Source organism: Crinia signifera, chromosome 2 (genome assembly GCF_055691185.1).
Source record: "Crinia signifera chromosome 2, ASM5569118v1, whole genome shotgun sequence".
NCBI lineage: Eukaryota > Metazoa > Chordata > Amphibia > Anura > Myobatrachidae > Crinia > Crinia signifera.
This window is the reverse complement of record NC_139218.1, coordinates 321,019,479-321,043,396: the sequence shown is the minus strand read 5'-3', so window position 1 is coordinate 321,043,396 and position 23,918 is coordinate 321,019,479. Positions and strand designations below refer to the sequence as shown.

Genomic DNA, 23,918 nt, shown 5'->3' with positions numbered 1-23,918 from the left:
CAGCTGTCTCCTTTCGTATGATCTTCAACCTTTTCTCACTGTGGGGGGGTATTCAGACCTGGCCGCTATTACCGATGGCGGAAAGAGCAGCCGTCACCTATTCAATGCTGCCATTATCAACAGCATCTAAGGCAGGTTCCGACAAAACATATTCGGATTCAGATCTGTTTTGTGTGAAACGGCCGGGGATTGTCAAATTCATGACGTTTCTCGACAGTCCTCAGCCATTTTCACCAATTTGCGGACATTCCAACAGTTGGTACATTGAATACCAACTCTCAAGTTCCTGCTGAAAGGAACGAAAAACGGGCCACATTTTGAATGTCAGAACATCCCGATGGGCCTGAATACCCCCCTTAGTTGGAAATACCCTTCCTTTTCCTGTTCTTGTTATACTCCTCCTGCCTGTTCTGCTATTATCTTCTGCTGTTCTGGTATGACTCCAAACCTCTGTGTGCTGGCATCTACCAGCTGTTTCCTGCCTGTCCTGCTATTATTATCCCTAGTCTCCATCCTGTACTGACAATACTCCACCACTGTCATCGCCATGGCAATAGGCCCCCACTCTGTATCATTTTATCTCACGCTGAAAGACTCAGGGAAGTATTCAATCCGGGAGTTCAACTGTCGAAACATCCCAACAGTTGGATCAGTTATCAATGTTTTCTGCAGGACTCCTACACAAATATTTTCAATGAATGGCTACTAATCTTCTACGTCTACATTGAAATCTAAAGTAATGCATCATTCCAAACTCACTTTTTTCTCATACTTGTACCTCAGAGGTTATACCAGGAAGGTCTGATCCTCCCTGAGTGAGCACCCTTATTATAATCCTGCAGGGCCTGAATCTGTGTCCAATTTGGTATAATCGCAACCCTTTTTGAACCTTCGTTCTCTGTAAGGATATCCTTATGTCTATCCCACGCATGTTTACATTTCTCTACGGTCTTGGCCTCTACCTCCTCTGAAGGGAGGATATTCCACTTATCCACTTCTTTTTCTATGAAATCAGTTTGTCTTCAATCTTTGCTGGTATTGCATCTGCAACTAGCGTCCTTCCCAGGTGTACATCTTCTCCACGCATGCATGCAAAAGATTTGAGACCACCCGTCCCCCATGTGCCTCAATAGCAGCTACTGTATGTATCTGTGTGTAGGACATCTGGGTGACTGCGCATTGTGACTTAGATCCAGGCCCAGAATAATAAAATTGCTCCACTGCATCCAAGATTGCTGCTGCGCCCATTTCAGAATCCAGCCCAGTGTTCTGTGTTTGCTGGGATTCTCCTATTTTCTGTCTGTCAGACTCTTCCTCAGCCCTCACCATTCTGCCGCTTCTGTTTTCTGTCCGTGAAATAACTGTTGTTGCATTTTGGTTTTAGGTGTTGCTCCTGAACAGTCTGTCTCAACCAGCACAAAGTGAGGAATTCTCTACTGCCCTCCTGGCCATCTATCTAGAGCGAGCCAATGATCTGCTGGTATGACATCTAATGGCGCTCAATTTCATAAGACAAATGCAATTTTGATTTAGCTTTATTTTTTATTATTATTATTATATGTTTAGATGGCAAACTCTCAAAATCTCTTGTTATGTATTTTCCCATCTTCCTTATTCTGATATTATCAATTTTTTTTTTTTTAATAGATGAAGAAAGGAGTCAAATTCCCAATTGCAAATGCAGAGCTAACTATGCGGAAAACTACCTACAAGACTAAGGTACTGCTGCAGCAGGCAGATGTGGTTGTTCTCTGGGGATGTATGAAGGTATAGGTAATGCTTGTCAGGGGAAATGTGCACAGACTTTACTACATGTGCCATTCTTGTACATTAGTAGCAAATGCCCCATGTAAGGGGAGACCTGACCTCCGCCACCACCAAGTACATGCTAATCCTATTTAAATATCTTGTTTTTTTTACTCGGGTCTAGGATGTCGCTGACATGATGTGCCCAGCCCACATTGAATGACCCAATCTCTGCTTAGTATGTAGCTACATCAGTGCCAAATTACATGTATATTTCTTGTATAAGCAGCATATTTCTGCAAATATTAGCGCATGGCATCATGACTCTGTGGGGTCAATTCAATATGGTGCGCAGTAAATAGCACCTGGTGGAAGCTCCCGGAGCTATTCCAATCAGCGCGCTGCTAAGTTGGAGAATTCCAGTACTTGCGGGTGTTTATTCGCGAGTACAGTACCAGCATTTTCCAACTTAAGTGCCCTGAGGCGATGCTGTTTGCACCGCACTAGGGCTTTAAACCGCATCGCCGCCCTAGTTTTGTTGGATTCACTAGTCTGAGTTAGCGGCACGCTGATTAGAATAGATACGGGAGCTCCCTTCTGGCGATTTTCTCTGCGTACCATATTAAATCAACCCTTATGTTCGGTCCCACTTTTTGAGGTGGTTTTTACAGTTCTAATATCTTAGAGCAGGGGTGTCAAACTCAAATTTATCGGGGGCCGCATCAGCAGTTTGGTCACCCTCAAAGGGCCGGTTGTATCTGAAGGACTATGTGTCCACTCTTTATTATCATAAATTATTGTCACTGCATTCAATTATTACTGTTTTTTGTAATAATGTAAGTAATAACTAGCTCTGAAAGCAGAAACATAGTCAGAATAATGAGGTATTTGATTGTAGTTTATGGTCCCTATACCACTGTAAAGTGACATGGAAGTGGTCAGTATATCCAAAGTTTACCGCTCCACCTGCCATGGTATGTAACCATTGCAGTGCTGTGAAGGGCAGGTGCAGACCAACGCAGAGCCCACTCACATTTCAGTAGCAGATGATGCAAGTCAGAAAAGGAGGGTCAAACATCGCTGATATTGTCCACAAGACACTTTATTGGAGACTGCTCAGACCAAATACCATGTTCTTCTGTCTGAGCAGTCTCCAATAAAGTTTTCTTGCGGATGATATCAGCAGTGTGCAACCTTCCTACTGGAATTATATTCTCAAATTAATTATAATCAGACTTTTAAGCAGAATAATAAGCAGACCCCCCCCCCCCCCACACACACACACACACACACACACTTAGAGAGTCAAATAATTCTCTGTGGCAATTTCTTTGAATACCATAGACATTTTACTTAAAGATTTCATTAACTTGCTTTGTATATGCACCATTATTGTCTGGAGTCAAGCGTTCAGCTCTTATTCGTCAATGTTAATATTTCCCCTCTGTATCCCTTAGATCACCTCAAAGAGCAACAATCCAGTATGGGATGAAAGCTTCGTATTCCTCATCAAGAACCCCCATATTGAAACGCTGCAGCTTAATGTCAGTATTCTGGTTATTCTGTATTGTCCCTTCCATACTGTAATTCTAAAAATGCCTTCTGTATTTGGTGAGTCTCGGCTATATCTAATGCTTCCCTATTTTCCTAAAGGTTCAAGATGAATCTAATAAGTCTCTCGGGTCTCTCACCCTCCCACTCTCTGATCTCCTGACTGCTGAGTCCCTGACCCTTGATGGGTGGTTCCCTCTGAGTACATCTGGAGCGAATAGTGAAGTTCTAATGAAACTTCAGATGAGGGTGAGTGGATTATCACCCCAACTCTACTGAGAAGACCTCTTCAATCTGTAGATACAAATACCTGATCATTATAGCACAATAGTGACTCACTGCAGTACATTAATCGTTCACACTAGGGTGGCCAATCCCGGGATCGTCGGGATCCCGGGATTTGGCCCCCAAAACGCCAGGATTTCAATCCCGGGATTGGAGTTTCCAATTTCGGGATTAGACTGCGCATGCGCAGTCTAATGCCGGGCAGCGTCTGAGCGGGTGCTCGGCAGCTGCCCGGTTTCTCCAGTCCCGTGTAGTGCGGCTCTGCGCAGCATGATGACATCAGAGTTCACGCTGCGCAGGCCGCACAGGCTGCCTCTATCCTGTGACCGGCCACATCACCCGCCCAGCAGTGGACCAGGCCGAAAGCAGACCAGCCCGCTCACCCATCAGCTTTCCCGCCCGGCTCCACCTCCTGGCTCCCGTTCGCACCACGCATTTGTAAGTAAATATGCGGGCAGACGAGGAGGGTTTTTTTTTTTATTAGGGAAGCCGATCCAGGGAATCCTGGGATTGGGCATTTTTCAATCCCGAATCTCGGGATTGAAAAAATGCCCCAGGGTTGGCATCCCTAGTTCACACCAACATTTTTTTGTTTTTTAAACCCTCCTAATAGTTCCAGAATCGCAGATGATAGATTCAGTAATGTACATGGGGTCTGATGGTCCCAGGTTGGTTTTGCTAAAATTGAGAGAAAGCACAAACTGACATTATGGAAAGGAATTGGTATGAATACACAGCCCTTTCTCTCCCCCTGCAGAGCCCACTCTCTACTTGTCTATTAAAATCGACAGCACTTACACTTGAGGCCTGCTAGCCGCAGGAGATCCAACTGAGTTTGGTGTCACCAAAGCATACTCTTATCTGAGAATGCATAAGCCTGGTTACACCCCCTGTTCTCTTGCGTACTTTGGTAATGCTGCCACCTAGAAATGCCCACTTAGTAGCATCAGAGATATGTGCCGTTATGAATCCTGTGTATGTTTGCAAAGATGTGTATACAGCCCATAACACACGGGCAGGATGTAAGGGACCCCCAGGTGCAGCTGAATATGGACGTATATTAATAATCCAGAATCAGGCACATTGTGTTCCCAAAGCAGAAAACTTTCTACAACACTTTTTTGTGTCTAGCATTTTGTAGAGCTGTACAATGCTACCTCGGGCAGGCAGAGATTGGTGGCTTCTACACTGACCATGTCAAGGGCTTCCCTATTTAGACTTCAGAAGCAATACAATTAATAATAATAATTAGTTATGGTGGAATATTTTACAGCAGGATATAAAAATGAAGTGATCACGCTTACAAAATACACTGCACCAATATTATTTCACATTCACACTGGGATGTATTCAATGTTTTTGCGAGCTGTGACAGTATTCAACTGACCCCCTGCATATGCCGTTTTCCCCTCACTAGGTTTTTGGAGCGAGGGGGAAACGGGGTGCGGCTGCTAAAACAGCGAGGCTCACAGCTAAATTCAGCCGACTCCCTTCTTTAGCCGCTAGCCTCACTGTTTGGGGGAATCCTCACTGTACTCTGACAGCGAGGATTTCCCCAACGCGTTGTATAGGGTGAGCAACCAGCGCGGGTGTTAAATGGCGAGGATCACTTTTTTTTCGGCGATCCCCACCGTTTAACCCCCTCGCCGGCCGCATTTTTAAATTCAATAGTTTTTATTGAAATTTTGCATATAGACAAAAACAACAAACACCCCGTATACATATGGGGGGGTAGTTAGGGCAATAATGTGAATCTTCGGAACAGACAGGAGCAAATACAGAACAATTGTATAGTTTTATATAAGCGGACAAGTATATACATCATGGCAACATGAATATCACCACAGAAAAAAACAATTATGGTACTTCATACCCCGAAGGCGCCATTCGGGGATGACCAAGCATGAGTGATGTAGCATATACAGTATAGTGAAGCAATAATTGTAGACTGAGGTGAACAGTATACTTCTGTTTAGTAGGGGTCTCTAATGTAATCTGCAGTGTCCAAATTGACCCAGAGTAAAATAAAAATTATGCCCAACTACCCAAAATAAATAAAATAAATCCCAAAACAAACCTACCTCAAAACCCCCCACCCTGTATAACCTACCCCCAACTTAGGCATACCTGGAGCCCCAAAACCAATGAAACCCTACCCCGCTAACTACACTATACTAACCCTATTAACCCTTCCCTCCCCGCAAGGAAGGTAGCAAACTAGTGGTCTTTAGCTAGATTAATGAAACTTGCAGCGCTATCAGGAGAGAAACAACATCATCATAGCTAATCTATACCAAGCTAATTAACCCCTTCCATCCCACCCACCCACCCATTTGAGGATAATAGCAGTATGGATTGATTGGGGCAGCAAAAAAGGATAACAGGACATGTAGCAAGCAAAGACAGTATACAAATGGCACAAAACTAGGCTATACCCAATACGCCCACAACTAATGGATATAGTAGCCATTTCTGCAAATATATTATTATGATAACAGACAGGATATAAAGCAAAATTATATCTCCTAACATAGAAAGGTCCTCTCGCCGGCCGCATTGAATACATCCTTGTATCTCACTCTTGCCTCAAAGATCTCTGATGCCACCAAAACCCTTATCTGGAACCTCCCCCCCTTTTCAGCCTCCCACTTCTCATATGTCACCCCTGTTTATCAGTCTACTATCCCCCCTTCTATAGCCAAACTATTCTTCCTCAGCTTTTCTCTTCTTCATCGTTCATTCTCCAACTGTTCACCCCTCTTCTTCTATGTAAGTTCTCACAGGCAGGGCCCTCCTTCCACATGTCCACACCTAGCAGTATCCTTGCTTCCCTTGCTCTGTGTTCTCACTCTTTACAGACTCATTGTGTGCTGACTTCCCCTGTCATTCCCCTACACATGTCTGTCCATAAAAGATTAGTCGCCAAACAATCCGTTTCTCTGTTACTTTGTATATTTAAGATACTGTTCTATGGAAGCTATGCAGCTCCTGCAAAATAACAGTTAATAATGTGTGGCTGTTATTCTCCACTTTCTCTTCCCCCCAGATTCTATCCTCGCCCAATGTCAGTCCTGAGCTCCGTTCTCTTAGTATTGCATCCGCTGATCCTGCCAGACCTCCTAGTCCACAGAATTCTGCATTTAGTTTGGAGTCTGCAGTAGACAACATTTCGAGCTCTGTCGGAGAGCTGAGACAAAGGCTGCCACACTCAAACAGGTGAGTACACCAAATATACAGCTTGGCAAGACCGAACTCCATCAACAATGCCAACATTTAGAACATTTTGCAATGTAAATTTGTATTTTTGTTCTCCACAGTGATTCAGGGCCCATAAATTCTACTGGTCAGCTGCACGTAACGGTGTATTACCCTGCAAAGGAAGGCAAGCTATTAGCAGTGATGCACAGCTGCAGGTAACGTACATCTGGCATCTCTTGTTTGCATTATAAATCAGTAGTAGAATGTGGATATGGCTTTATTGGTGGGTGGGTCATATGACATAATTGGTGAGTGGTCAGGTCATTAACCACTCGCATGGCACGGTCTCATCAAATGCGACAATGCAAGCCTGGGCTTTTCCTGTCAAGGTCACATCTGAATTGACCAGTCAGTTACGCCCAGTGGGTGTCTTACAGTAGCCACCAACACCTCCCATCTCCTTTTCATCCTTGGATCACCTCCAGTGTCTGTCAATCAATGCTGGACTCAGCGATCAGGTAGCCTGACAGCACTCACACACACGGGGGCTGCAGAATGGAGGAGCTGCCAGAGAACCATAAAACTGGCAGTGTGCAGTCCCCTGTATATACCCAGCTGATGCAGAAAGGAGCAGACGCTGGGGAAATGCATCCGGCAGTGTGCAGTCCCCTGTATATACCCAGCTGATGCAGAAAGGAGCAGACGCTGGGAAAATGCATCAGGCAGTGTGCAGTATATACTTAGTTGAAGCAGAAAGGAGCAGCTGCTGGGCAAGTGCAGCTGGGCAGTGTGCTATCCTTCTCTGTATGCCCAGCTGATGCAGAAAGGAGCAGCCACTGGGGGAATCGCAGCAAGCAGTGCGCTATCACCTGTATACGCCGCAGCTAGGAAGTGGAGCTTCTGCTGTACATAAAACCATAGCAGAGCCCTGACCGCCAATGTTAGTGTTGACTATAGATGTGAATGTGAAGAACTCCTCCATTGACGGGTTGAACCATTGTCCATCAATAGTTGGTGGCTACCAATACGGTATATCATTGCTATTGTTATGGTATTCTGTTTCAGGAAAACCCCTTCAGCAGTGTTTGGAAAACATATTAGCACATTAAGTAGTTATGCCTGTTCATAGGGGAGATGATCGATCTATAAGTGCCTGGCCCTGATTCACCCATTATCATGGTTAAGCTGGGAAAGACTGTATGTATTATATGTCCATACACTGAAGTGGGAGAGTGTTATCTCACCTGCCTGGCGAATAGCACTCCCCCTCTTTGAGGGCCAGATGTATCAAGCTTCAAAAAGTGCTAAAAATGGAGAGAACCAGCCATATCCGCTCCTACCTCTCATTTTTCAAACCCAGTTGGTGACATGGCAGTTAGGAGCTGATTGGCTGGTTGTTGCAGGAATTCTGCACGTGAGCCAGTGAAAACTTCCCTATGGCACCCTCAGCTGTTTGTAAAAAAACAAAAAACAATTGTTACTATGCACAATCCCTGCCTTTCATACAGTGCTACATGCGCATGGCAATGACAGCTTCAATTGTAGGAGCGGTCAGTGCCACGGACAGTTTATACCTTTCTAAACCAGATCGGTGCCCTATTTAAGTATAACCACAGTGACAAAGTCAGGGGAGCATAGTTCTCCCATCATTCTATGGATTCCCAGCATTATTACATACATACAGAGCAGCAGTAACTGCAGCACATACTGTGCATGGTTACTGAAAAACCACATAGCAATGCTTAATACATCTCCCTCTGCTTCCGGTGTCCTAGGCAGCGTTCCACAAAGTAAATAGAACTAGATCTAATTTTTGTATAATACATACTTGCCTACTTTTGAAAACTAGTTTCAGGGAGATTATAGTTGGTACTAGAATTTTGCACAATGCCCCATTGAGGGGGGGTGTCATGCTCCACCCAAAGGGAGTGTCTAGTTCCATATACTGTATGGAGAAATTGTGAAAAGAGATTGTGAATGTGGCACCTAGAAGCGTGGGTGTGTACTGCTACTTCTGGGAGGAATCTTTTAGAAGGACTTATATCCAAATGTAGATGATCCCCAAAGCAGTTAGTAAGAGCTACTATACTTGGTAAAGTGCTGGGAAACGGTGCTGGTTCAAGGTAAATGTATCTATCTCTCAATCGTATTACCCCCAAAAATGTAACAGTGTAATGTGGGCTAGATGAAATGAGGGAGATTGCTAGACTAATGAGGGAGAGAGGGAGATTGCTGTTATTTCAGGGAGTCTCCTGTGGAATGCAGGAGGGTAGGCAGCTATGGTATAATATGTTTTTTAGCTTTTCACAGGGAAATAAAAACAAGCGAACATTGGACATGCAGACTATTTCACATCCAGCTGAGCATAAAAGATTGCAGTCTGGTTATAGGGATGTAGATGTCACAGAACAAGCATTGCAGAGTAACACGGATCACAGTTCCCAATAACTGCATAGTAGAAGAGTGATCCTAAAGGACTACAGTATAGCAAGAAAATTGTCCTCACAAAATGTCCATTGTTGTGCTACGTACCCAGAATGCAACTGGTAATAAAGCAAAACCTGTAATACAGTTTGTTGTCAACAGCAGTTATTTGATATGGAGGAGAGAAAGGGAGAAGATAAGAGAATGGAGGGGGGGGGGGGTATATATTCAAGACAGATACAACAGACAAACAATACTTTCTTATTCCTAATAAAAAAAGTAAAGCAATAATAAAAAAACATAGGAAGGTTATGACGACTCTCACAATCTTTTATGCAAGAATGGTCAGTAGATTCAAAAACCAAAAAGACTTGGGGTCCCCATTTATGATAACTTCATCACACTCATCTCAGTGTCTGCTGGGGAGGGCGGTCTGCCGTAATGCTAGGGAGGGCGGTCTGCCGTAATGCTAGGGAGGACGGTCTGCCATAATGCTAGGGAGGGCGGTCTGCCGTAATGCTAGGGAGGGCGGTCTGCCGTAATGCTAGGGAGGACGGTCTGCCATAATGCTGGCGAGGGTGTACTGCCGTAATGCTGGCGAGGGCGGTCTGCCATAATGCTGGCGAGGGCGGTCTGCCACATTGCTGACTGATATAGTATAGTTATCTTATTGACATGTCAGTAACAGCTGTAAATGTCGGAGAGAATGTGACATACCAGTGTGACAGTCAGTAATATGGGGGCTAATTCAGTATGAAATAGCAAAACTACAACTCCTTCCAATTCCAGATTGATCAAGGACAGTATAGGGTCTGGGGAGAAAACATAGCAGCAATGACAGCCCCAATATAATGTCTGATTCAGAGATGAGCATAAAATGATATGGTGTAAGGCCATAGTGGGGGCCCTATGTGTGAGGAACATAGTGTCCCATGAGTCAAATACAACAGCAGCAGTTCTATTCCTTTTCCTCTACTGGTGTAGTCTCCAAAGCCGGGTGAGCTCGGGGATTACACCGAAATGAGAGAAAGTTAGAATGGCTCAGGTTTCTATGATATTCTCTATTTGTAGCCCACCAACAAATCTTTAACCAATAAAACAAAAAGTCATAAAATTGGGTGTTATACCAACAATAGTTTATTATCTAATAAATCTAATTACGGACATGCACATCTGATGTCATATAGAACATATAGGTGAAATCTGCAAATGACAATCAAGCATTCGCTTCCAAATGCTCCATCAGCGACCATCGATTTTGGCTAAAAATTGCAAGCTATTCTGTCTCATTCTGTCTGTACCACATTTTGACTAGAAATCGTTGGTCGCTGCTGCACAGTGCATTTTGCACCCGTGACCAGCGATTTTTAGCCATAATCACAGGAGCATGCTCCAGCGACCATTAAGGGCTGGCTGCAGGATCACGCTCCTAGATGTTTATTTCCCACAACACAAAAACCACACTGGGGATATGGTCACTAAGCGACCATTTAGCCAGCGATAATGGCTTCAACCGCGCTGTGTGTACAGGGCTTATCTATTAGTCCTTGTCGTCATGGCAAAAATTGACTAGATGAAAATGCTGTATCATTTTTGTCTGGACACCACCAGATTGTATTTTTCGAGTGACTTATTTATTGTATTCTTTAATAATACAGTATTTTATACAATTTTACCCATCCTCTCTGGCCCCAGATTAACTTACTTGCGCTGCAGCTGCACAATAACTCTTTGTCATGAGAATCACTCAGTCAGTTTATATAGCTAGCTACTTAGTGAACTTTGGCTAAAAGATATATATTATTTTGCAGTGGACTACTACTTACTTGTACCTGTAATGCAGGTTGTATTTTTATAGTGATTTATTGTGTTCTTTAATTATTTAAATTAATTAACATTTCGAATAAAAAAAAAAAAAAACAGTTGTATTCTTGAATTGATATTTTCAGAAAATAAATGACCTGCTGTGAAGGAAATAGCATTTTTGTTGCACTTGTTTGATACCTAGATAACTAAACACATAGTGAAAAGTATACAAAGTATTCAAGGGAATGATAGAGAAATGTTCTTCAGCAAAATCCATTACAGTATCATTCACTGCAAAGCTATGACTAAATCATTGACTAAAATTAGACAAATGTTAGTCAAGAACCACAGACCCCCAAGAACCCTGACATTGAATACCCCTCTAAATCTTGACTAAGGCGAAAATAAATAATTGACTAAAATGTGACATTTAGAGCGAAATGCATTAGGTGCAATTTTATAGGTGTCGCACCATATCGCACACATGTCAGGATTGCCATATTTTGCCAGTACCGGTCCAAGAGGCTGTGCTGGCAATCTCATAAAAAGTAACCGAATGGCACGTAAATCTTATTAGTGTATAGACACATTTTAGGCTGCCAATATAGAGAGATAGCAGGACTATAGGTGAAGCCAAATCAACAGTTTGGTACAGTCTTAAAAAAAAAAGAAGAACCCAATGGTGAGCTTGGCAAAGCAAAAACAAAAGAGAACATCCCCTCTACAACATCCAACCAAGTAAAGAACATTTCCAGGATGTAGGCATATACTTATCCAATAAGCCTCAAGAATAGAAATGTCAGCTAATGACTTACTGTCCCCTCAACTGAACGGTAAGTAGGCGGACAATGGGCCTTATTTTGGTTCATTCTTTCTGACAAAATCCTTCTTAGATGGGCAAAACCATGTGCACTGCAGGTGGGGCAGATGTAACATGTGCAGAGAGAATTAGATTTAGGTGGGGTTTTACTTCAAAGTGAGATCTATATTGCAGTGTAAAAATAAAGCAGTCAGTATTTACCCTGCACAGAAACAAAATTACTCACCCAAATCTAATTCTCTCTGCACAAGTAACATCTGCCCCCCCTGCAGTGCACATGGTTTTGTCCATCTAAGAAGGATTTTGTCAGAAAGAATGAACCAAAATAAGGCCCAATGACCGGAAGGGAGAGTCACCCCACACCCATGATCACCTGGCAAAAAACCCTCCCTCCCCATGGCCACCACTGACTGCAGAGCACCAGGAAAACACCCCCCCCCCCCCCCCACTCTGCATTCACGCTGTCTGTGTGTCAATGTTTGTGCTTCAGCTTCCGTGTGTCAGCCTTTGTAAGTGTGTCAGCATCTGTCTGTATGTTATCATCAGTGTGGCATTGTCTGTTTGCCCCATGTGTCAGTGTCCGTTTGAAACATTCAGAAACTTTTGAATAGAACGTGTCCGCCTACTTCTAGAACATCACAAATTGTAGAGAAATTGGCTGGTCTGAGGAAAAAGTTATCAGGTGGTGTTTTAGTCGGGTGGTTGTTGGAAAGTGTGAAAGCTTTATTTTGAATTTGCAGTTCGATACGTGCACCTCCCCTGGGACCACTTGCAATTTGTTTTACTGAGCAGGCTCCTGTTAGCTATAGACAGGACATATAATATTTGGCTATCTATATATATATATATATATATATATATATATATATATATATATATATATATATATATATATATATATATATATATATATATATATAGCAGGAGAGATCTGACATAGCAGCTGTAAATGAAAGGCAGCTGCTGGTTTGCCAAAGTTGAATATAAAACCATATAGGGCAGCACGGATGGTGTAATGGTTAGCATTACTGCCTCACAGCACTGAGGTCATGGGTTTGATTCCCACCATGTGTGGAGTTTGTATATTCTCCCTGCTTGGTTGGGTTCCCTCCGGGTACTCCCGTTTCTTCCCACAATCCAAAAATAAACTGGTAAGCTAATTAGCTCCAACAAATTAACCCTAGAATGAATGTGTATGTGTGTCCATGTGGTAGGGAATATAGATTGTAAGCTCCACTGGGGCAGGGACTGATGTGTTCAAATATTCTCTGTAAAGCGCTGCGGAATATGTGTGCGCTATATAAGAAACATGTTAATAGGCTCACTTTAGTATTTTTAACAAAGTTGTAGGTACATTTTTGAAAGCTATTCCTCAGGTGACTCTGTAGGTGTTGCCCATACCAAGCAATTCCAAGGTAAGGCTATACTATATCTGACATTCCATATAGGTGCAGTGATCTGGCAGCTGGGGGTAATTAGCAGCTTTTCTAAAAGTATCAAAATGTAGACTTTTTTGACTGGGTGACTAAAGTAATAGATCAAGGTGGGGCTGTAGATGTAGCTTATCTAGACTTTAGTAAAGCTTTTGACACTGTCCCACATCGCAGACTGTTAAATAAACTTTAAAGCTTGGGATTGGATTCTAAGGGCAGTATTCAATGAGAAAAGTTCTCCGTGTTTTGTGGAGAACTTGTGCTTTGTTCGCCTTGGACGGAGCATTTTGCTCTCCAAAAGCAAGCAACCCTATTCAATGTGAAATGTTCTCCGTCTTTCTAAGTGACTTTCTCCGTGTCTCTCCGTGTAGCAATTCTCCATCTTTTGATGGAGAGCTGGAATGTGAACTTTTAAACTAAAAGTTTTTTTTAAGAAATTTTGGTGTAAAAAAATCAGTTTTTTTTTTCTGTGAAGGGGCATGTTATTTTTATTCATGTGCTTATAGCACATGAATATATATTTAATTTAAAAAAAAAATATTTTTTTAAATTTTTTTTGTTTTTGTTTTTGTTTTACACAGTGCAGCCAGCAGGGGTCCGGAGCGCTCGAGCCGCTCATTAGATATTCATATATTCACTGCACCCGAACGTAACTATGCACAAACGGGTACAGTGAATACTGGGTCCCCCGCTGGCTATAGGGGGGTGCAGCCTGGGTCCTGGAGAGCCCCCCTCCCCTCCACAGTCCTCTGGAGCAGCCAGGGAGACTTTAATCTCTCTGGCTGCTTCCGGCTCCCTGAAAGCTCCCTGCTCCCTGCAGGGGTTAAGACTCTCCGCGAGTGGCGGAGAGCATCAGCCACATTGAATAGAGGGAGCAGGAGTGGCAGAGAGCCCTCCGGAACACGGAGAGTGCATGGAGAGCGAAATAAAACGCTCTCCATGCACGGAGAACTTTTTCATTGAATACTGCCCTAAGACAGTTGAATGGATAAGAGCGTGGTTGCAGGATAGAAAACAGAGAGTTGGAGTAAACGGAGTACAGTCAAAGGAGGGAAAGGTTACAAGTGGAGTACCCCAGGGATCTGTACTTGGACCAGTGCTTTTAAATATCTTTATTGGTGATATTGCAAATGGAATTGAGGGTAAAATGTGCCTTTTTGCAGATGACACAAAGGTATGCAACAGGGTAGACACACCAGGAGGGGTAAAACAAATGATTGAGCATCTAGGTAGATTAGAGGAATGGTCAAGAGCATGGCAACTACAGTTTAATGCCAAAAAATGCAAAATCATGCACTTGGGTCTCAGAAATCCAAAGACTAAATATAGTATAAATGGCACTATAATGGAAACTACTGAGGAAGAGAGGGATCTAGGTGTCACTATTTCAGGGGACTTAAAAGCAGGTAGGCAATGTAACAAAGCAATGAAGAAGGCAAGTCAAATGCTTGGTTGCATAGGGAGAGGTATCAGCAGTAGAAAGAAAGAAGTAATAATGCCACTGTATAGGTCATTGGTACGACCTCACCTAGGGGGAGATTCTCTAAGAATCTCCGCCCCCCCACCCCCCATCGCATTTATAATTATCGCATATGTTCTAACATATGCGATAATTATAGCAAAGGACAGCTCTTGCGTTAAGGGCAAGGTGAGGGGTGAGGAGGCGATGCGGGGGTCCGTGCGGGTCGGCGCGTGGCGGCGGATGGTTGCGGTAGAAGCCCATTGGCTTCTATGGGGCATCGCCAGATTTTTCTGGCGATGCCCCCCCGCCGCGTTAACCCGGCGGGGGATGCTTACAGCATCCCAAAATGCGGTAAAAACCCAGATAACGGGGTTTTTACCATATTTCTTGTTAAGAGAATCTCCCCCCTAGAGTACTGTGTTCAGTTCTGGAGGCCATATCTCCAGAAGGATATAAATACATTAGAGACTGTACAAAGAAGGGCAACTAAAATGGTGCATGGCCTACATCACAAAACGTACCAGGAAAGACTAAAAGATCTTAATACGTATACTTTAGAGCAGAGAAGGGAAAGGGGGACATGATAGAAACTTTCAAATATATCAAGGGTTTTAACAAGGTACAGGTGGGAGACATTCTTCACAGGAAGAGGAGCAACAGAACACGAGGACATGCACTGAAACTAGAGGGAGGAAGATTCAGGGGAAATGTGAGGAAGAATTACTTCACAGAAAGAGTAGTAGATAAGTGGAATAGCCTACCATCAGAGGTGGTAGACGCAAATACAGTAGTACAATTTAAACATGCTTGGGATAAGCATATTGATATCCTTACAAAAAAATAAGGATCAAATATGGTTTGAGGTAACATGTTTAAAAAAGGGTCAGACTAGATGGGCCAAGTGGTTCTTATCTGCCGTCAAATTCTATGTTTCTATGTTTATCATAAATACTGAATTTATTATTACTACCTTTTTCTTCTCATAATTAATCTGTAATAATACACTTTGGTTTTATCTGTCAGGAATTTAAGTGTGAACTCCAAGGATCTCCCTGATCCTTATCTATCTGTCATATTGATGCCTGATAAAAGTCGTGCCACCAAAAGAAAAACCAGTGTGAAAAAACGGACGAGCAATCCAGAGTTCAATGAAAAGTAAGAACATACTGCGGTTTTATTTACCCATAATGCTAGGTGTGATGTTTATGTGCAATACACACAATAATACTGGTCAGATAGTATTGTGTCCAGGGGACCCTGACCTCAAGTAATGGGTATCCCCACCATAGTGTAGTCTATCAGATAACTCCGGTTTAGATGTGTCCTCGTACATCCTTGCTGCACACATCAAGCAGCCCCTCTCTGCACCTCAGGTCCTGTGAGGTACTGCTTAGTATCTGATGTCTTTTTTGATAAAAATGTATCTTATTTGCAGTGTCATGTGACTAGTACGCACCAGGAGAACGTGCTCATTCATTTTATGTGCCACTTGTAGATCTGTGTGCGATGCTAGCACATGACCTGTAAACTCCAGCCAGTCATCTCCTGCTGCATGGCGTATTGATGCAAGATGTATGAGGGCACGTGTATGTATGTCAGGTACCCTAATCTCGGGTAGGGAGTATCTGCTCCACAGGTGACAGTATGTGTGTGTAGCACTGTTTTAGTTAGTTATAGGAGGCTTTCTGTTAGAAATCACCCTCACCAGTCAGTGATATTTTAATGGGCAATAGTGCTTCTGCTTGTGCCCACTGCAACATTTCTATTTTTGCAGAATTGAGTGGGAAATTCCCCTGGAAGAAGCAACAAAGAGGAAGCTGGAAATCTGTGTGAAAAACAGTGTGTCCTTCATGTCACGGGAGAAGGAGCTTATCGGAAAGGTTGGGCACATCAATGCTTATTCTTGATAAATGAATGCAGGTTATAATGTACGATACAAAAAGGCAGATTCAGTGAAGCATTTGGTTCCAGCAGAAGTAATTCTAGAAAGGAAACTTTCCATCTCTATGGAGTTCATGCAGAAATAAATGGTGATCCTGCCCTGATAAACCCCTGTATGGTAGTACGTGATGTCCTATTGGATCTAAGTAGGACTGAATTTTCAGAACATTTTAAAATAACGTGTGCTTACATAAATATCTTATTCTAATTTGTATGATTATACAATGAACCAGCCACTTGCATTCCCCTAGTTTATTTTAGTTACAGTCTATTCCACTAAAGAACCATTTGAATAGGTAAAGAGAAGGAAAAAAGATAAGAAGACATCTAAATAAGGATTCTTGATGCAGCAGTGATACTGATCTGATCCATCCCCTTCTTCTTGCAGGTTATTATTGACCTTTCTCAGGTGGACTTGTCTAAAGGACTGAACCAATGGTGAGTTACCTGCTTAATGATCTGTATACAACCACCAAAAGAAAACTTAGCTCTGTCTGTCCTAGAAACACAGAATACCATCATTCAGTAAACCCAAGCTGCCCATTATACTTATCAATGGTTTATTCAGGTCTCACCTGTGCTTGTCCCAAGTAATGCTCTGTGAATGCAAACCTTGTGCCACGTTTGAAGCTGAGAAGTGTGTATGTGTGCTTAGCGGCCTTTTATAAGTCACACATTTGTGATTTTGATCAGCTGGGGGTTATTTTCTGATCTTTTTTCCTCATGTTTAAAATTCTAAGATGTGAAATACACTTCCAAATCAAGGTGTATTTTTTGGGCTTCTTTTTTTACCATTCGTATGCGTTTACGATTCGTATTCGTATTTTTTACAAATACGAATTGTTAGTAAATTACTAAAGAACGTTGTTTTCATGTTAAAAATAGGCGTATTTTATCGATGTCGTATTCATTCGTATTCAAAAATATGCCAGGTATACACCATGAATATGAATACACATCACCGTATTTTCAGGATAGTAAATACTAAAAATACGAATACGCATAAAAAAATTAGTATTTTTCTGTACGAATACAAATTTTTTATATGATTTTACCTTAGTAAAGTTCCCCTTAGTGTGAGGGACCCTTGGAACTGAAAACCTTATCAGGTACAGAGGGTGGTTTAACGAAATACCATTGTAAAGAATAATGTCAAATTCATTATTTTTTACCATTTATTTATGTAGTGCCAACATATTCCATTGCACTTTACAATTGTAAACAAAACCATAGTAAAACAAGACTGGAGAATTACAGACAGCAATTAAAGCATGTATCAAATTCTGATTTTCAAACTGGGCCTTCTTTATTTTACCATGTTGCATATCATTCCCGCCAGACAGCAAAGGTAAAAGGTTATTGGTGGGCTGTGTAATCCAGCCACCAAGATTGGCTGGTGTCATTAGGTTGAGTGAGTGTAGAAAGAACACGTCTGATTTGTGCAAACTGTGTAAAGGAGAGAGAATTGTGTGGAATTAGCGTATGTTATGTGGGTGGTACAGGAACTCGAGGTTTCAAGAATCCTAGAAGTGTGGAGACTATTTGAAATACTTGTGCGTGGGAGGGCCTGTGACCGGGAATGAGAGTAGGTAATGAGTGTGGGTGAAAAATGCAGATCTTGCACAGTTGAGAGATTTTTTAAGATCTGGAATGAGATGTAGGTTGGTGCAGTTTTATTGGTAGCCTTAAATATAAGCAGTATTTTATGGTGAAATATGGAAATGGTAAATGAGGAGCAGCTGTAGCATGTACTATATGTACAGACCACTTGTGGTGCCTTTTATAAAGTGTAAAAATAATAAATAATAATATGGTGACAAAAGCATTGTTTTTGAGAATGGCACCTAAGTAGGGAACTTACAAAGTGCGTTGTCAAAAGAAATATAGCGGTCTCAGGTCATCTCTTCCCATCTCTTTTTGTGACCGTAAAGCTGCCTGTACACACACATTAGGGCAGATGTATTCAGCCTTAACAAGAGATAAATGTAAGGGTGATAGAGAGAGATAAACATCCAGCCAATCGGCTCCTTTCTGACTTTTTCAAACACAGCCTGTAACATGGCAGTTAGCAGATGATTGGCTGGACGTTTATCTCTCTTTATTACCCTTGCATTTATCTCTTGTTACGGCTTAATACATCTGCCCCAGTGTGTTTTATTTATTTCCTATTGTTCGTGTGTGATTGGCAGCATGTATGTAGGTAAATTCTTATGTCCCTGGCGGGTCCCAGAAGTGCTGCCATCATTGTTTTAAAACTGAGAGCTGTATATTTAGCCTAAGAATGACTTATTAAAGTCATGTCCATTTTGATTTCCAGATATATTTTTTTGATTGAGTCTAAATAAATATTTAATTGTACTCCCTGTTATAGATGTACCACTCTCCTAATTACAAATGTTTCCTCATAAACTCACCATCTGTCTGCTTGCCAGCCATGCTAGGTGCTGTGCCAGGGGAACCGGAGCCCACATAGATTTGATGCCAGTCTAGCTTTTACTGAATTACGGTCAGGTATATGCCATCTGAATGTAATGTAATTCTCTGCTCACAGGATATTCAGAGAACTTGTACCTGTATAACTATGACTAAAAGCTACTTATATTGATACACAACATAAGGTAGCTGTATTGGTACAAAAATGTAAAGACCATTTCAGTTCAGCCTTATGGCTACAGTCACACCCACATTACCAATAATCCTCCATTCTAACACATCTTATTGTATATAACTGTCTACCTAATCCACTATTGCTCTGGACCCATGCTATACTCAGGGTTGCCTACCTGACCCTTTCCTTCAGGGAGACAATGCTCTGTTCCTGGACTTCCCTGGTAATGTATGATTGCCAGCACCTGTGGTGAAACACCTTTCTTATCAATTACCTGGCTCACCACAGGTGATGGCAATCAAATATTACCATGGAAGTCCAGGAGCAGAGCATGTCCTCCCTGAAGGAGAGGGTCAGGTAGGCAACCCTGGCTATACTATAGGCAAGGGGATGTCCTTCCATACTAGGTGTTGTGCTAAGAACCTTTCATCTATCTCTAACTTGATGATTTCATGGCAGGTATGACCTGAAGATTGAGTCAACAAGTGTCTAACATCATCTGAGAGGATGGGATGAGCCATTACTCTTCTTCAGGAGACATTCCTGCTGAACTTGCACTGCTTCTGTATCGTCCAGTCTCCTGAAAACTGAGCTTGGCCAAGGAAATGGCTGATGTGTCACTCCGGCAGCATGGCTAACAGAAAATAATATTTCTTTATTAAAACCAAGTACATTCCTGAGTCCCAATATCCTTTCGGAGCAGTTTGTCGCCTGACACTGATATCAGAAGGATAAATGTCTCCTATGGACTGCAGCACTCTGACACTGCAAGTCAGTGCTGTCCCTGCTTTGCCTTTCCTCCATTCCATAGATATTGGGATGTGTAAGTGGTGTTTCCATACATTGTTCTATGTTGGCATAGAGTAGATGGAAAAAATAAGATAGTTGCAGCTGATATGATATGAGGCTGTCTTATATGTGCCTCCATGTACATGCAATGTCTGCATTTATCAATCTCTGAGGGCGGTGTCACACGGGGATTTTCCCTCTTCACTGAGGCACTTACACACCAACCTGTGTTGTAAAGGCCGCTCCAGTATTTACAGTAATCATGTGGCACCCTCGCTATTTACACACGGTACATAAATGCAGAGTGACATTGCCTCTGTGACCACCTTAATAACAGCATTCCCAAAGGCTGTCACATCCAATAGGTCAATGTATCCCTTTTCCATTACCCAGTTATGCCCCCCAGCTGCATAGTATTTTTTTATTACCAGCTTTTGCTGCTTTTTATGCCAATGTTTTAGTTTTATATGAATGTTTGTTACATTTTGAGGGTTATTTTGCACAAAGCTTATGGAAATGCACGGCCAACATATCCTGCCAGCGTTTGGCTGGAGGCCTGCTGGGACTTGTAGTCCTCAACTAGAGAGCCACAAGCTGTCTATAACCCTGCAGATTTGTTTTGTATGTATGGGAAAAATAAGATGCCACAGTACTTGTGTTTCTTAACATTACAGAAATGTTCCAAAAAGAGTTGTAACCATTTTGTGTTTGAGGCCTACATTTTTCCCAAAACATAAAACAACCAATAGCCATTCCTCCTGCTGCAGAGCAGTACAATTACATCACAATACATTCACCTTGCTTGGCCGCGGCAAATCATTTTACTGAATTCTGTTACCGGGTACAACAAAGCTTTGGCTAAATGCTTAATATGTCAGTTTACTGTCTATTGTCTATGTCACATGTCCTACAGATTGCAACACAATCTGGAATTTACACTGCATCTGGTCACTAGCTGAATCTCCTCCTTTACAGTCATTTGTGCCTTTGGTGTCTCTAGTGCTAACGTGTGCGTGTGGGTAATCCCGTTCTTCATGCAGGCCATGAGGCAAGTTATATGTGTATAGAAGTAATAATTATTGGCTTAAAATAACATGATTTGCTGGCTCTGGCTTATTGCAAGTGTTCAGGGTTTCTAGATCACCTTGTCTGCATAGTAATGGGGACCACAAAAATACAATTGTGCACTATGGTTTGCCAATACTGCATAGTAATGTGTCCTAATTGGCTGCTAAAAGTGTAATGCTTTCAGAATATAGGGGCTAATTCAGGTTTGATTGATCCAACCTGCAGTTTCCTGTGCTGGGAAACTGCTGCAAGCGAAGGACCCTTTCCGCGCATGTGCAGAAAGGGTTCTGCAATCGCAGCACAGAATTGCGATTGACTCTGCCTGATTGACAGGCTGAGGCATTCTCCGGAGGGGTGGCCTGCGTTCTGGAAAATGGGGGCATGTCATCCCCCATTTCCATGGTGTGATGAGTTTAAGGGCACTGCCTCACAATGCCCCATGTGGCTGGAAGTCTGAGTAATGTCAGACTTTTTCAGGCTGCAGTCGCAGAGGAACATTGCTACAAAACTCTAGAACTGTGATCACATTGAAGTTTCTAGCAATCTCAAATGCAGGCAAGAGATGGTATGCAGCTCGTCCTGCATTTGCATTGCTAAGTATTGCATACGCTAAGGTGCTGCAAGCAGTGTAGCATACATGTTTTAAATGTAAAATATAATCTCCCTACTTGGATCATACTCCTGATTTATTACTCTCCTGATTACATACCTTCCAACTGTCCCTCTTTCCGTTAGGAAGGTCCTGGTTTTTTGGGCCATTCCCGTGTCCCACGGCGGAGGGGGGGTGCAGTTAGGAGGCCCCTATCACCTGGTGAATACGTCTATTCCCGTAGTCAGGCCTCCTCAGCGGGGAAACTGGGGCGTGGCCTCGCAGGAATGATGGCATTTACAGGTTACGCCCCCTCAGGGCTAAGCCATGCCCCCTAATTTCGCCTGTCTACAAAGTTGGGAGGTATGTGATTACATACGTCCATTAAGCAGCCATTAGCGACTTGTCACTGATTATCAAGAGCTGTGAATTATTTCATGCTTTTTCTGTTTAGAATAGTTTGCAAATACGAGACCTCAAAAGAAGCCAAATTTCGTTCTATATAATGGTTTTTTATTATTATTTTTATATTTGCATTTGGTATTTTTAAAATTAGATTATAAAATGTCAGCTGTGACTAGCACAGGCACTGTATTGTATTGTATTGTATTGCCTCTTCCATACTGTGTGCTCGTACATTAATTACTCATTCTGCTAGCAAATATTTATGTTCTAGACCAGTATTGTTGTTCTGCAAAAATGTCTGTGCTCTGTTTTCCTGTGATATGTATTTCTAGCAATGAACCAATTTAATGTATGTAGTAATTTAGGACCGGCATACATGTGGTTTAAATGCATAATAAACAAAATGAAACAAGTTATACAAGTGTTGTAGTCTATATTGATTTATTTTTACACACCTGAAGTCTGAGATTGCTTTTTCCTAAATTAGCACCCCTCCCCCCACCACCCTCAAATGTTATGAAGCAGGGACTAGCAGTGACTGCACAATTGTGACCAAGGCATAATTTGAATATCAAATAAGTCCTAAGCAGTAAATACTTCTTAAAGTCAGTTTTCTTGGGGTAAGTGTTTGGGTGCAGGGCCCCCTGGGCTCGTCTGGCTGGACCACTTCAGGGCATCGCTGCTTTAACACATAGACTCACATAAACACTACATATGTCTTTTTTTATATGTATTTTTTCACTTATATATTATTATTTTTTTTACACACCCTTTATCACTATTAGTTGCTTTCACATACCCTACATTCTATGACAGCTATATTTTATTTATGTGATGCCCTAGGGTGGTTTTGCAGGACTGGTTTGGGGGTGCCCTTCACCTCAGGCATGATCCCAATAGTGCTAGGAACCTGCTCAAAAGAGGTGACCTTACCGTGGTGGTCAGGTACATATCTTTGACCAAATGAATGCTAAAAACCTCATAAATGAAATATCAAATGGAATATATTTTAGCAGTAATGAGTGCATAGTGCACCTGAAAACCCCCTCTGTTCTGCATATACAAGTGTTGTATCGCTGTCATGCTTGACACTGAATGTTTGTGCCGATTTACATTTTATAGCACCAACCAGCTAAGAAGCGTCAGTTTGCTTTGTAAATATAGCTCTTAGATTTGTGAGTGGAGGCGGAAGGATAAATCTTAAACTACATACACACTACACAATATTTTTAAATGTTATCACTCAGAATGGCCTTTCTGAGCAATATCTTTTTAAAAAAGCGTGCAGTGTATGTATGCTCAATATCATGACTTAGGTGACCTCTAACATGGAGTGAATTTAACGGGTGCCGGACGGGGTCCCGACAGTCATTTACCCAACGTTGGGATCCCGACTGTTAAAACACTGACAGACGGGTTCCCGGTGGCCACCGGCTATTCTCTCTCGTGGGGGTCCATGACCCCATAGAGGGAGAATACAATAGGTGGCAAGCATAGTGAACCACCGTGCCCACAAGGAGCTTTGTTGCACTCGCTATGCTGTCTGAGTCTGGGCAGTCGGGATCCCGACGTCGGGCTAATGACTCCCGGGATCCCGACTGTTGGAACCCTATACCACTACTGAATTTAACAAACCTTCTGTAAGGTGCTTAGCAAATAAGAAGTAGAATCCATGCTCAATAGAACTCCCACTTTATTAAATTGACCCCAATGTGGGGGAAATTTACTAACCTCCCAGGATACGGCCGATCCTGGGTACGAATGGATACGACCGGCATTGTCCGTATTCCGCG

The 23,918-nt window shown here is 42.4% G+C and overlaps 1 protein-coding gene across 2 annotated transcripts in view; it reads left to right on the top strand.

Annotated features, from left to right (window-relative positions):
* The window catches only part of ESYT1 (extended synaptotagmin 1), a 132,931-nt gene extending 110,384 nt beyond the window's left edge, over positions 1 to 22,547 (top strand). The window contains exons 23-32 of one of the 2 annotated variants that reach the window (XM_083169167.1): positions 1,385 to 1,480; positions 1,648 to 1,719; positions 3,204 to 3,290; positions 3,400 to 3,546; positions 6,629 to 6,798; positions 6,900 to 6,995; positions 15,749 to 15,880; positions 16,500 to 16,605; positions 17,055 to 17,104; positions 19,734 to 22,547. In XM_083169167.1, coding sequence (XP_083025293.1) covers positions 1,385 to 1,480; positions 1,648 to 1,719; positions 3,204 to 3,290; positions 3,400 to 3,546; positions 6,629 to 6,798; positions 6,900 to 6,995; positions 15,749 to 15,880; positions 16,500 to 16,605; positions 17,055 to 17,104; positions 19,734 to 19,767 — 990 coding nt within the window. In that variant the 3' untranslated portion in view covers positions 19,768 to 22,547. Of the gene's footprint in view, positions 1 to 1,384; positions 1,481 to 1,647; positions 1,720 to 3,203; positions 3,291 to 3,399; positions 3,547 to 6,628; positions 6,799 to 6,899; positions 6,996 to 9,080; positions 9,352 to 15,748; positions 15,881 to 16,499; positions 16,606 to 17,054; positions 17,105 to 19,733 lie in introns of those variants that run through there. The other variant, XM_083169168.1, reaches the window with a different exon arrangement.
* The last annotated feature ends 1,371 nt before the right edge of the window (positions 22,548 to 23,918 follow it).